Source organism: Leuciscus leuciscus (assembly GCF_965113295.1).
Source record: "Leuciscus leuciscus genome assembly, chromosome: 6".
In the NCBI taxonomy this organism is placed as follows: domain Eukaryota; kingdom Metazoa; phylum Chordata; class Actinopteri; order Cypriniformes; family Leuciscidae; genus Leuciscus; species Leuciscus leuciscus.
The window spans coordinates 20,978,593-20,993,726 of NC_138730.1; the positions used below are offsets into that span (position 1 = coordinate 20,978,593).

Sequence of the window (15,134 nt, forward strand, 5' to 3'; positions counted from 1 at the left end):
AAATAGAAATCTTTTGTAACATTATAAATGTCTTTACTGACACTTTTGTTTTAATTTAATGTATTTCTAAGAAAAACAACCTTTAACTGATAGTTTGAACGCTGGTGTAAATGACCAACTATGTAGTTTTTTTAGTCTCTCTTTTTTTTTTAACCTGTTATAAAATTTATTTTAAAAAAACAAATCAGTTTATCAGTTTTCCCCCCCTTGGCACAAATTAAAAAATATTAACTGTGAATGTCATCCATCCATTTTCCAAACCGCTGGTATGATGTAGCGTCAAACTCCGCTCCTGGAGGGCCACTGTGACTGTCCCAGAGTGTAGCTCCAAAGTAATCCTGATGACCTTGATTAGCTGGTTCAGGTGGGTTTAATTAGGGTTGGAGCTAAATGTCGTAATTACGCGTAATTTCTCGAGATGACAACACGTGACGTTATATTTGGAGCTGTTCATGTCCTCAGACTGGGAATTGTGCATTAAATGAATCTGCAGCAATCACGTGGTACAATTAGGAGCTCTCAGAAAACCACTCTTACAAGCTCTAATTACGAGCTCTATGAGGACACGAACGCTTTTTAAAAGGGAAATAACGTAATTGCGGTAACCACGACATGGTGTGAACGCACCTAAACTCTGCAGGACAGTGAATTTGACACCACTGATATAGGGACATGTGGATGCTGGAGCCTATCCCAGCGTCTAGTGTACCGGATGGCCAGTTCATCACAGGGATAACATACTCTCACACTTCCACCTACGGGCAATTTTAGTGTTGAATAATGTTGTGTTGTGATGATACTTGCTATATTGGATAAAGGTTCAACTTTGAAACAGGCTTTGAAAGAGAAATGCAATGGGTTGTTTTTGGTTTATGATAATGTTATTTGTAAGACAAACCAAATCTGGGTGATACTCCTAGATTTGACTTGCACAAGTTTGAAAATATCAACCTTTTCCGGATGAGCCACTTACCTTCAATTTGTGATTCAAATATAATGTGCATTTGTGCACTGTCTTTGAAAAGAGTAGAGAAAGATAAAGATGACACACACAGGGCCAAAATTCAATTTAGGGCCAAAACTGCCCAACACATTAATTTTATTACAACTTGAAGATATATTTATATTATATATATATATATAAAAGAAACAATAACACTTTAGTATTTCCTTCTAACTCCAAATGATCATCATTATAACGCTGATTGGTGGCAGACTGCACAGTGTAAATGCACCAATCTACAAGGGCAAAGAACTCTTTAAAATGTCTTTCAGTCAGGAGGTTGACATGATGACTCCTTCCAGTCGTAGGATCTTGATGAATTGTGAGTAGTGAATTGAGTACACTACTAATGTGTAGTGTAACATGATGAACTCTGATGGCTAGTGCAATGCTATGTTTCCAGTACTTGCTCTGAAAGCTCACATCTCAAAACATAAAACTATAAAGCACTGAAACAGTATTCCTTAAAATGGTACCAAAATTGTACTCCCGTACCACGAAAAAAGTACAAAACAAACTCATCCTCTTTTGTATATATCTGTAACCTTTCTAATCTTGAAATGTACTTAAAAAAGAAAATGGTTCTTCTTGGTGTACTGGTCTGAATTCAGGATGGCAGTGTACCATGACGTCAGGTGATTTTGAGGTCTCTCTGAACTAGGGATGCACCGATCTGGGGTGTGTTTCCCATAGAACGACGTAACTCGCTGCTTAACTACCATAGTACAATGCATCGTTGAAGAAATCAACTAGCTAGTCATGACTGTTTCCCGAAACCGTACTGTCGCAAATTGGTAGTTCAATCACGTTGGTTAATGAAGTCACGCAGGTGGAGTAATAACTCATTTTAATGAATCTGTTTGAGAATTAAAGCTAGATATTTTGCTATAAATTACAGACATGTCATCTGAGGACTATCTCTTATTTTTCTCAGTTATTTAGCTTTATTTCCAGATTCAATCATAGGCTCGTTCTTACGTACCAGATGCGCACACACAAACTAAAAGACGTAAATGACATTTGTATGTATTCTAAATAAAATATATAGATTGTAATGAATGTCAGCTTGCTTATTTGGCAAAAAAAAAATGATGTATTAAGTCCACATGTAATGCAAACATGAAACTATGCTTCTAACCACAGGTTGAGAGCTGTCGTACCAACCACTCAAATTTGCGATGCTGTTTGCGAATGTTCGATGGAACTATTGTTTCGGGAAACACCGACTTGTTGAACTATACTGATAACGACGGAACTTTCGACCATAGTTGGCTAACGATGCTTTTGGGAAACGCACCCCTGGATTGTATCTGCAAAGATACAGACAGTTTTTGTCATTTCAGATATCGATCCAAATCCGATATTGTGCGCTACCCATGGTTGTTACCGTTTGGACAAAAACTATTTAATGCGAGTTTTCCGGCAATATATTCCAAGGTCCTTTAAAGCCATTCAATAGCTTTATGTAAGTAACAGATGGATATTTAAGTCATTAAATTTAAGTTCATGAAAACAGTCAGATGTCATTACCCATTATCCAACTCTGTCCGAGATGTCCTAATGTTCCCGTTTTCATGCATAATCTGTAGAGGTCTGTGTTTTTGTTTAAAAGGACAACATTTTGCTACTGGGTGTTTGTTAGATTAGAGCACTAACAGTTAGATGTTTGGAGTCAGTAATATTTAATGTTTTTAAAAGAAGTCTCTTATGCTCAACAAATCTGCATTGATTTGATCAAAAATACAGTAAAAACAGTAATATTGTGAAATACTGTTTAAAAGAAACAGCATTTATTTGAAATAGAATGAACAATGTAGCTTAGTCTTCACTGCTTCTTTTGATCAATATCATGCATCCTTGCTGAATTTTTTTTTTTCGTACAGACCCCAAACTTTTGAACAGTAGCATAGAATATGTAGTTGTTATATTGAAGTTGTGTTTTTATGAAGCTAGTGAGGTACAGGCCGATCTGGAATTCCAATTCAGGTTTTGTAATTAAACTGGAAAAATATAGTATCTGTGCATCCCTAATAGGTACCCAGTCTCCCACTTCAAGTAAACTGTAGTGTGTATTTATAACAGAAGTCATTTAGTAAATGTACCTTAAAAAAAAAAGAAGAAAAAAAGAAGCCTTCATCTATTCACCAAAATAAATAACTTAGATATTGAGCTCCTTTCCTCAACAAAAGAAGCTGTAACATAATACGCTCACATTCAGGAGATAAAGAGCCTCCTGTGCTCCTGGGCTGAATCAAAGACCTGCCTCTGCCCTTCCACACACTGTGGCAGGATACGCAGGAGTGCCCTGGACGGAGAATCACGTGTGAAGGCAGGGGCCGTAGCATTGAAATAAACTGTAAAAAAATCTTTGATATTTACACCGTTAATACATTCAGGCAGGAGAGGAGGGGCGTCTCCTCCGTTAGAGGTACATTTGGCACAATCAGTTAATGTTGCGACTCGCTCCTCAAGCACATTGTGTTGGTCCCCTCGAAGTCTCTGTTAGCTTCTATCTGTACTCCAACAAGGATTGACTTCTGAGATATTGAAGAACCCTTCAACGTTCCGCTCAGAGGAAGCCTGTCGGTAAGAAGGCACGTGTGCATCTTAACTGAGCAATCGCTCCCACATATGAAATTACGCTCTTCAGTGTTGTCTGGTCCAGGGTTTCCCAGGACTTTGCGCTTTCAAGTCCTCCAAGAAAGGCACCCACCTTGGGAGGTTCAAATCCCATTGGTTAAGTCTGTGATGATGTTGGCCCTCACCAACTTGCGAAGAAACTCCTTTTCCTTTGAGATGTTGTGAGTCCATGACTGTGGGGGAAACAAACAGCAGAGTGTCATTTCTTACTGAATGTGACTCTTGATAGGACAGTCTGCCCTTTTATTCTCATTATACCAAGCATGTTAGTCTTGGAAGCAAGATTTGAACTATTAGCATTCAATTTGGTGAATACAGCAACTTAAATTGGTCGCGAAGCATCCATTCAAATATGAAGGGGCATAACACATCATAAACAACCAATCACACTTCACTTCTCTTGTAACATGACATTTCAGACATGATCACTTATGAATATCGTGTCTGTGACTGATTGGATAAATAATGGATGAGGATGACATGAACCTGTTAAATCATCATAGTTTTTTCTTGTTTGTCAACTGATTTTTTTGGCTAAGCCCCACCCCCTTCTTATTTCAGTAAAATGCGCCATTCCAATTTCATGAGAAAACAAGTGTTTTATAAATTTTTCATTTTAGAATGAATTTGTACAAAATGTTCAGATTTTCATTTAAAAAAAAACATGCAAGCATGAAGGTTGACCCCTAAACCTTACCGTCAAAGGGGCGTAGGTGAAAAACGTATAAATTAGATTGTACAAGTTAACCACCAATTTGCCAAAATGTAAAAAATGGCATTGATAGTGTGTTGAATGTGCTCCTAAAGTGGTAGAATTGATTGGATATTATTCTTATATGGCCAGGTAGAAATTGTGACATCATAAAACATTGTTGCCATTTGTTTATTTATTATTATTATGCAGGAATGTAATTAAAATAGCAGAAACTGGGAATCAGGTGACAAGAGAAAAGCCTAATTTGAAAGTAATTGCAGCTGCTTACATTAGTGAACTGAACTGTTCCAAATGTTTTTACAACACATTCACTATAACACTGTGAACTAAATCCACAAAACAATAACCTGAAATCATTCAGAATTGACCTTGCTGAGGGTGACGCATAGTTTAAATAAATCTTGAGAAGTTCATGCGGTGGAATAAAGATAAAAAAAAACAAATTTAAATAAAAAAACAATATGGCCTGTATCCTCTTGGGGTATCTTGTGTCACTATTATTACTGGCCCCAAAACATTTTATTGTGTCTTTGGGCAATTGCTGTAAATTTGCATTTAAATCCAAACATGTAGATCCTCCATAGACTTGTATTAGAGACTTGTATTAAAGACTGTCACACTATAGATTAGGATCCAATTCTCACTATTAACTACTGCCTCAAACTACTAATTATTAAGTAAAGGTGGGGTAAGCGATATTTGAAAAACGCCGTTGGAAAGTTGGTCGGACCGTCACAACAACAAACGTGTAGCCATTCAGCATTAGGGGGCGTATGGCGGTGGAGGAGAGAGAACAAGCAAGAGGGAGATTTGAAGAAAAACAGTAGAAAAAGAGATGGCTGAGAGACGTTACAAAAACTGGAAAATGAAGGGTTATGATCAGGAAAGAGCTTTAGGACCTGTGTTAATATCAGAAAGAGAGCTGAGCGGGAAGGCCTGAAAACAGGACAGGCTGTTGCAATTAACAACAAATTCTTGTTTGCATTTACTCTTGTGTATGCATGTTCATTTTTTGTGCTTCCGTGTCGTTCGTTCATCATCTTCACTTTATTTTTCGTGACGCATTATTTTGTTGCGCTTCTGCTACGATAAATAGACATCCACTCTTGCATAACGGAGGCCAGCTAGTGAGAGTAGTGCAGGCTGATGACTGCTAGAGAATGCAGTGTTTACTGTTTAGCATCCTTGTTAGTGCATCCGCCTCGCATGCCAGCGATCACAGAGTCGGAGCAGGGCAGTTAGGATTGGAGGGTGAGCTTTGGAGGCGGAGCAATAAAGAGAGGGGTGTGTTTGTTTGTGTTGATTTCAAATATCAACAATGTTCAGCAAGGACTTGGAGAAGTAAAATACTGCACCTTTAATAGGAATAATGCATCAATATGTGCTTTATAAATACTAATAACATATCCTAGTAATATGTATGCTAATAAGCAATTAATTAATAGTGAGATTTGGACCCTAAACTACAGTGTTACTGAAAAGACATTTGCCAAGTGTTGATCAGTATTGTTTTTTTCACAGATTTGCAGGTTAGCGAAGGTCAGTATCAATCATGATAAAAAGTTAGATTAATTCTTAGTTCCACAGCACTTCACATCCACTACTATCTTTTATTACAACAATAACAGAGCTCTGAGTCACAGGAGAGGGACTGAGTGTGGTCTGGGATCAGAGAACTGGAGCTGTATTGACTCCTGTAAAAACCATCCTCTCTGGTTTTCCTTTAATATCCTATTGATATTTAATGTGATTTTCAGATGCAGAATGCCACAGCAGAGGATCCACTGTCCTGGCAATGCTGGATGAAACCAGAGCTTTGGGTTCCTGTGAGAGGCTCTCGGTCCGAACGGTTGCGACCTCACTGCCCCTGACAGGAGGTTCTGGGCCTGCTGGGGCCGTTATATCAGGCCAAAAACCTCTCGTCAGAGTCTCTGACTGCTCAGCCCTTGTGACGGATCACATTCACAAAAAACCCAGCAGATCCAGGAGTAAAGTTTCACTCTCCGAAAGAGAGAAAAGGGCACAGGCCAAAATGAATGCTGGGTTAAGAGTCTCCTCAGGCTGAAATGCCTTAGGGAGAGAGAATCTGAAACAATCTCTTCCTTATGCCTCAATACTTAAAGAAACAGCTCTCAGCATCTGGGGTCGGTAGGATTTCTTTAAGTTATTGAAATAAGTCTCTTAGCCTACGTTCACACTGTCAGTCCAAATCCAAAGATTATTTGTGTATCCGATTAGAATATGATCTAAAATTATTGACTGTCCACATTTGTGTAACGCAACTGTTCAGATCCGATTTATGTTTCCTATGCCACTCTTTCGTTTTCTGGAAAATTTGCATTGGTTTCTATGGCAATGACGTTGCGTTGGTAGTTATACGCCAAAAAACTACAAAAACAACAACAACAACAACCACAACATGGAGGAGTTTGCAATTCAGACGTTGTCTTACGACACGACAATGAGAAGCCGTCGTGCTGGACTACTCCGGCAGAACCGTAGGAAGCTGGTATGCGTGGCTTTATTCCATGCGGTCAAAATGCATGTCTCTGTTACATTGTGAATTCTGCTCGTCCGACACTTTGCAACAACACAACCTTGTTTCTGCAGAGACTTTCAGCATATTTTCTTTAACAACGTCTGACGTTTGTTTTAAGTGCTGTGAGAAAGTCATATAAATGCGATTTTAATATGATTTCAAACCACATGAATGTAGCTCAAAACGGATTTGTAACAATCGCATTTCATGTGATTATTTGCCGTTCACACTTCCTATGCACAAAAATCGGATTTGGTCTGACAGTCTGAACGAGGCTTTATGTTCATCAATGATGATGTATCAAAAATACAGTAAAAACAGTAATATTGTGAAATATTTAAATTTAAAATAACGGTTTTCTATTTTAAATTGTAATATGTAATTTATTCCTGTGATCAAAGCTGAATTTTCAGCATCATTACTCCAGTCTTCAGTGTCATATGATCCTTCAGAAATCAAATTATATGCTCATTTGCTGCTCAAGAAACATTTATCATTATTATCAATGTTGTAAGCAGTTTTGAGCTTAACATTTTTGTGGAAACCATGATTTCTTGCAGGATTCTTTGATGAATATAAAGTTTAAAAGAACAGCATTTATTTGAAATAGAAATCTAATTATGACTTTACTGTCACTTTTGATCAATTTAATGTGTCCTTGCTGAATACAAGTATTCATAAAAAAAAAAAAGACCCTAAACTTGTTTTTAATGGTAATGTATATAATTTTTCATAATATATATGTACAGATTAAACTACTCAGAGAGACATTATATAGGTTATAAGTCATTTCCTCACAGGTTTTTGAAGTGCATTAATGTAAATTTCACATTTTCCCCAACAAACTGGTGAAACCTTTTACTGTAATCCTGACATTTACCACTGAAAGCCATAGTCATAGAGTACTGTAGTAATGAATCCCTTACATCACAGCAGGGATGAAGACTCCTGTCAAACCTACATAAGCCCCTTTCACACAGAGATTCCGGAAAATACACGGATAAAGTGACCCGGGATTTGACCCAGGTTCGTTTGATTTTGGTTCATTCACACTGCCAGTGATTTTCCGGAATGAGAGAGTGCGTTCACACACAACCCGTAAAAATGCCATAAAGACACGTGACATCGATGTGACTTGTAATGTCTCAGCAGCAAACCACGCTTGTGCATTTTTTTCTCTGATTCGATCATAAAATTGCGCTTTACGTACCGTTTCACAGCTGGCGAACGATCCCGGCTTCAGCGTCATCACTATGACACGGCATTATTACGGCTTTTGTTCACACAGCGCGCGTTCCGGGACTGAACACGGCAATGTTACTAGGTCCCCAACACGGCATCGATCCCGGCATAAATCCCGGGTCGAGTTTGCGTTCACACAGAAGGCGCTCTGGCAATTTGCCGGCAATTTCCCGGGTTCAAAGCGCTGTGTGAAAGGGGCTATAGACAAATACTCTACACTGTTACAGTATGTGTGAGCTACTAGCTATACAAGGCCAACAGCTTAAACCCCATTTGTTTCAGTTGACATTACATAGCACACAAGTCTTAAACTGACAGCATACAGGCAGCAGGAAGTGAGTGAGTTCTGCATGAATGGTACCTGACTGTGATTTGACAAGGATGGGTGCCAGAGCAGTCAGGAGCTAACTGTGCGTTAACAGCTCTGTTTTATGAGCGTGCTTTTACAGCCATGGCAAATATGGGCAGAAAGGAATTTACAAAACATAACAACAAAGTTATCTACATATGGACTGATATGAGAAAAAAGGACAGCAAGTAGCCCAGGACATTCTGCTAATGACATCATTGTAATTTTCCATAAAGTGAACAGATAAACAGACATTGATCAAACAATGGTCTGAGAACTGAGCTCACACTTCACTTTACAAAATGTTGTGTCTATGCATTAAAACACCTCCACAACAAATCCAAAGTACTGTAAGAAATGTTTCAATTTAGAAGTTAATTTGACATTGTCAATTTAACAAACAAACAAATAAAACTGTTACCTCTTTTATAGCAGACATTTTGACTGTTTCGTAGTAGTGCAAGGGTGCATGAGGGGTGTTCATGTCATAGCCAAATCCAGCCACAGCGACCTCATCGCAGTTATGAAGAGCCATCGTTATGGCGACGGTGCCCAACGTTGGAATGTTCTATGGAAAAGAACGCAAGTTTAAATTGATACCGTACAATAAAGCAGCATTTTTAAATTTCACCATCAAGTACTAAGCATGATACTAAGAAGATAATACGAATGTCCTTGACTACAATACAATAACTTGTGCCTGTTTTGTGAATAGTAATGAGATAAAACAGGCTCATCCGGGTTACTGAAGTCGGCGGACTGCACTTTATGCTTGCAAGGAAAGTTGCAAAAAAATGCTGATAAAAAATGTAATCTCAAATATTTTGTGTACAGTCATTTAATTATGTCATCCTGTATTGCAGACTCGCTCTCTCGTTTCATACAAACGCAGCTACTGCCATTTTGATAAAAAAAAATAAAAAATAAAAAAGTACACTGTAATGGATTATAAGATAACAAACAGGTAAGATTTTAAAACAGTTCTCTTATCACCATAAATATGTATGTGGTGATATACTGCGTAATAAGTGGTATGACTGTATACCGTATCCCTTAAATGTCCGTGTAGTTTGAACTTGCCGCTTGCTAGCAACTGCTCTATCCGAAGAAGCTTTGCGTTTAAAGAGCTAATAAAATATTTCACCTCATATCAATATTTAATGTCTAATTATTTACTTATGTGGCAAGTAGCCGTATAATGAGCGGGATAATGTACATCCAGACGGTTGTTATCGCAGAATAAAGCCTTTCAGGGTAATGCAAGACCCCTTTCCGCTTCGTGTCGGGGTCCTGATCACTCTATCAGGGTTTATTCTGCGATAACAACCGGCTGGATGTACGTTATTTCGTACATAAAGCACTATTTTAACATTTCTGCCATCGCTATCAAATTTACAGTGTTACATAAAAACCATGAAAGCAGGTTATTTGAATGAATCAGCTAAAAAGACTCAGAAGATATCAGTCTAACAAATCATTTGAATCCATCAGAATGGTTACTGCATTAAAATTAGAAAACTGACTGGACATTTATATGGCATGTGTGTTGATAAGCATAATAACTATGCTTGCTGTGCTGTATTTTAATCTATTTAACATCGCTGTCTATGGTCTGCTCTGGTCCAGTTCTTCCTCAAGGTTTAGATAGCATTGTGCCAGAAGGAGTTCTGGCTTAGTTCTGGTCTGCAGTTGTTAACTCATCTTGAGCTGCGTGTGATTAACAATTTGCTTAAACAGACCCCCACCCCTGACACAGCAATTTCAGGAGGCAGACCTTCACTTCCTCATCTCCCTGGGGGAGTCAACCATTCTAAATCATTAGCTTACAGTGGCCTGGGGTCTGGTGCACACACACACACACACACACACACACACACACACACACACACACACACACACACACACACAATTAAGATCGTGTCAGTATATGCAGCCTTAAGCAGGTGGGTGTTTGGAGTGCTCAAGGGGGAGGCTGTGTCAAAATGTATCCCACCTTGATCAGTACCGTATGGGACAGCTTCCCTTCTGCGCTGCCCCCCTACCTACATAAACCTTAGGGGCCTGGGCTCTTCTCCATGTGCACTGCACATGTTCCACCATTGAGAGCAGGTTTGAGTTTTCAGGAGGTGGCCAAGCTCACACACAGACCCTTGTCTGTACTCATGCCATGATGGGATGGCTGAGAGCTTCATCAAGCTATGATGCTAGTGGCATTTATCTACTTTCTCAAGTCCAATTTCCTGGGACTGAAAGTAAAGTGTGTTGTTAATGAGCTCTTAGTAGGCAAGTACTCGTTGTTACAGCCCATGTTTGAGATCTGAGGCATGTCACATACACTTCTTTTTTTGACAGTGCTGATTCCCAGTCCTCCCCGTGGGCTACTGCACACCCAACACCCAGGTCTCAATAAAATATGTTTGCTAATGGGGTGGGGTGTTCTAGTGTGGTCACAGCATTCATGACAAATTTTTATTGTAGAATTTAGTATGCCAAATGATATACAGTTGTGGTCAGAATTATTGGCACCCCTGGTAAATATGATCAAAGATCCTTCAGATTTTTGTTTTTTATCTTCTTTCATTCAAAACAATAAAAAAAATCCAAACTTTCATTGAAGTAAACGAATTGAAAGTGGGTGTAAATCACATTATGAAATAAATGCTTTTTCCCCAAAACACGTTTGCCATAATTATTGGCACCTTTTCATTAAATACTTTTTGCAACCTCATTTTGCCAAGATAACAGCTCTGAGTCTTCTCCTGTAATGCCTGATGAGTTTGGAGAACACATGACAAAAGATCAGAGACCATTCCTCCATACAGAATCTCTCCAGATCCTTCAGATTCCCAGCTCCATGTTGGCGCTTCTCTTCAGATCTTGATTTGCTAGAATCCATGATACCATGTATCTGAACAAGATGTCCAGGACCTCCAGCAAAAAATAGGCCCAAAACATTAAAGATCCAGCAGAATATTTAACCGTGGGCATGGGGTACTTTTTCTGTTTGCACCAAACCACTCTAGTGTGTTTGCAACCAAAAAGCTCTTTTTTATTTTCATCTGACCTTAGAACCAGGTCCCTTTTGAAGTTCCAGTCATGTCTGAGAACTGAATATGTTGGGATTTGTTTTTGAATGAGCGAGGAGGATTTTTCTTGAAACCCTCACAAACAACATGTGATGTACTGTAGGTGCTGGGGTTTTTTTCAAGGCTTTCTGACCCCAAGACTCAACTAATCTCTGGAATTATCCAGCTGCGATCCTTGGAGAGTCTTTGGCCAATCTAACTTTCCTCTTCACATTGCATTAGGATGATATAGACACATGTCCTCTTCCAGGCAGATTTGTAACATCTTTAGTTGATTGGAACTTTCTAATTATTGCCCTGATGAATATGGGGATTTTCAATGCTTTAGCTATTTTCTTACTTTTCTTACCACTTTCTATTTTGTGAAGCTCAACAATCTTTTGCTGCACATCAGAACTATATTCTTTAGTTTTACTCATTGTGATGGATGATTAAGGGAATACGGGCTTTGTGTTTCCTAATATTTATACTCCTGAGAAACAAGAAGTCCCATCTAGACAATTTCATATTCCTAGTCTCCCTGGTGTGCTAATAAAAAAAATTAAAAAAATTAATGGAATATACTTCAGAGATATTTTACTCGTAAAAAATTCTAATTGTGGCCAATGTCTTTTAGAGAGAAAAATTATTTCATAATGTGATTTTCCCCCCCACTTTTGCTTCAGTGAAAGGTTGGATGTGTAAATTTTTTGTATGAAAGATCAAAAGGATAAACAATGCAGATTTATTTTTACAGCAATCTTTGATCATATTTACTAGGGGTGGCAATAATTCTGACCACAACTTTACAAGGTTCCCACCTCTTTGAATCATTGAATTTCAATGAAATTGAATTCCAGTTGTTTATGATTATTGGATAAGGATAATCTGCAAATCTGCATTCAGTTTGCTACCTCAATTGTGATTCATACTTTTTTTTAAAAAATTTTTTTTTTTATCTAACTCAACTTACGCCTGCCGTATTATTTTGAGATTTGAAATTTCTCCTTTGAAATTCTCCTTCTTGAGATTTGCTTTGTCCAGGTTTGGGCAAAATAAATGGCATTAGCTCTCTCCACCCATTGGATTAGTTAAGCTGCCTTTGACCTATGGTGATCTTTATAATAATTACAGGCTAATTGAGGAAACACGTGTCTAAGGCTTCCTGTGACCCCTATTAACATAAGATTGACTAAAGGCAATGCCTGCCATTTTGGTTCAATAAACTGGAGCAGTCCAACAGTTCCTTTCGAAGAGCTACTGGTTTTAGCAGTCAAATTCTCTTGCATTCAATGTGTTTAATGTAAACAATGTTATGAAGAGTACCAAAACTTAATGAGCATGTTGCTTACCCCTTTACCCATGAGGCCATTGTTCTGTGGAAGGCCAATAAACTGGAAGGAAGCCTCTTGTATGAAGAAGGGGTTGAGGATCCGTATCTCAGAGGGATCCCGGGGCACATAGTGCGCTACAGACTTCCAGAAGCCCTCTGTTCCCTGCTAAAGAAAAGAAGAAGAAAAAACAGAGAGAGAGAGAGAGAGAGAGAGAGAGAGAGAGAGAGAGAGAGAGAGAGAGAGAGAGAGAGAGAGAGAGATTATGGTATGGTCAAATGAGACAGCACATCCAAGTTTGATCACCAAATGCATCATGAAAAATGTATGGAACATTTTTGTTTCATCTTACAGCAGAAGTGAAGAAATCATCTCTTCCATAATCATGAGTTCAGGCACAAAGCCTATAAGGTGCCATCACTGCATACTGATGGCTTACGCGTAGACGGTTTTCATTAAAAGTGAAGCAAGCCGCCCAGGTTGGGCGAGCCTACAGGAAGTGGACAAATGAAATCCTGACCTCCACGAGCGTTCGGTGAGCAACGGCCCCCAGCTTCTCCCATAACAATTACTCAGGAGACCTGCAGAGTGCCATAGCTCAGCAATTATTCAATCTGCGACCTGGCACTGTGATCATCGGGTATTAGAGTTCTGACTAGACGAGCTCTGCGGAGCCACGGCAGCACTGCTGGCAAACAGCCAGCCAGGTCATCGGACTTAATGGGAGTCACCTGTTCAAATAAGCAGACTGCCTTTGATATAGCCCAACAATAGGAGCAGCTATTGAGCCGAACGAACGGCTTTGAAGCCGTTTTGGAGGCCCCCGCGCCCACAACAAGCCATGGCAAGAAAACATCATCTCTTCTGTCAACAGTACGGTTTTGCTGAACAGAAGCAGAAATTCTGGAGAATGATGAAACCACAAGCAGGTGTAAACAGGGGAAAAACTCGACAACAACAATACAATCATGAATTCAGAACCGGTGCATATCTACGTAACCACTGACATCCAGAGTAAAGTACAAACTGGACATATCTTGCCAAGCTGAAATATGCCTCCATCCAGAATGTAACAGTATCCGAAACAGAGTATGAGCAAACACGTGGGAAATGTGCTGGCATCCGACGCCGGTAGTGTTTGGTGTAAGAGTGATAGGATGTTTGAAGAAGAAATAAAACAGGAAGTCCCTGATTGATTCTTTTAAAATCACTTAGCACAAGTGAGGATGTCTCTTTAAGCTTTGACATTCCTTCCACTAGATCAGGCATCTCATAAATATGGTAAGATAGTTTCGTCTCGAAAGAGTTACTCTTGTGACTTACATAACCTACATGCTATGGAAAAAAATTGAATCCTCGTACAACGGTACATAACATTAAAACTAGGATCAATCTTTCATCAAAATTATTGAGTGTCTACAGAAGCTTAGGTACAGCTTACTATAAATCCTTTCAAACAACACTGAACACTGTATTGTTCTGCTTGTCTATTCATTCACTATTCATATATTCATTAAATATCAAGTACTAAAGGCTGCCAGCACTAATATTCTCAGCCAGGCGTGTTGAGGACTGTGACTTTTATAAGCAGTTTTAAAACATGCCAGGCAAACACTCTTGTGTTCAGTGGGACAATAAAACACTAAATGTTTACTAGACATACAGTGGCTTGAAGAACAATGGTTAGCCAAATAAACGACTGCCGTTGTCACAGCTAAATTTCAAAAACAAATCAAAACAAAAAACCCTCTAAATGGATTTCACAACATGTTATAATAGTTATAGCGATAATGAGTAAAAGTAGTGCTAAACAGAAAACAAAAAAAGTAATGCTATTTATATTTCTGTACTCATACAGTATCTGTACAGCTGGAAACAGTACTGGAAAATATCAACTAAAAATACAAAGTGCACAGTAGGATTTCATCAAAGCATCTGAAAAAGCCTAACCCATGAGTTAGTCTAGAGCCAGACTAGTTAAACAGGTTAAATAAAAGATAGTAGTAATTAATGAAGTGAATGGTGTAAGCCTTTTCTATAAACCAGGAATAGGTTTCCTGTAGCTCAAACAGTAGAGCATGGGGATAACAATGCAGAGATCATGGGAAATATATCAATATATGCACATTACCATTCAAAAGTTAGGGGTCAGTAAGATTATTTTGTTTGAAAGAAATGAATACATATACGTTTTAAAAGTACATTAAAATGACAAAGAGTCATTTTAAATTGTAATATTATTTCACAATT

The 15,134-nt window shown here is 38.6% G+C and overlaps 1 protein-coding gene across 4 annotated transcripts in view; it reads right to left on the bottom strand.

Annotated features, from left to right (window-relative positions):
* Positions 1-1,063: 1,063 nt before the first annotated feature.
* The window catches only part of st3gal3b (ST3 beta-galactoside alpha-2,3-sialyltransferase 3b), a 64,518-nt gene continuing 50,447 nt past the window's right edge, over positions 1,064-15,134 (bottom strand). For all 4 annotated transcript variants that reach the window (XM_082172178.1, XM_082172181.1, XM_082172180.1 and 1 more), the window contains 3 exons: positions 12,906-13,052; positions 8,910-9,056; positions 1,064-3,816 (listed from right to left, as the gene is read on the bottom strand). In XM_082172178.1, coding sequence (XP_082028304.1) covers positions 3,727-3,816; positions 8,910-9,056; positions 12,906-13,052 — 384 coding nt within the window. In that variant the 3' untranslated portion in view covers positions 1,064-3,726. The remainder of the gene's footprint in view (positions 3,817-8,909; positions 9,057-12,905; positions 13,053-15,134) is intronic.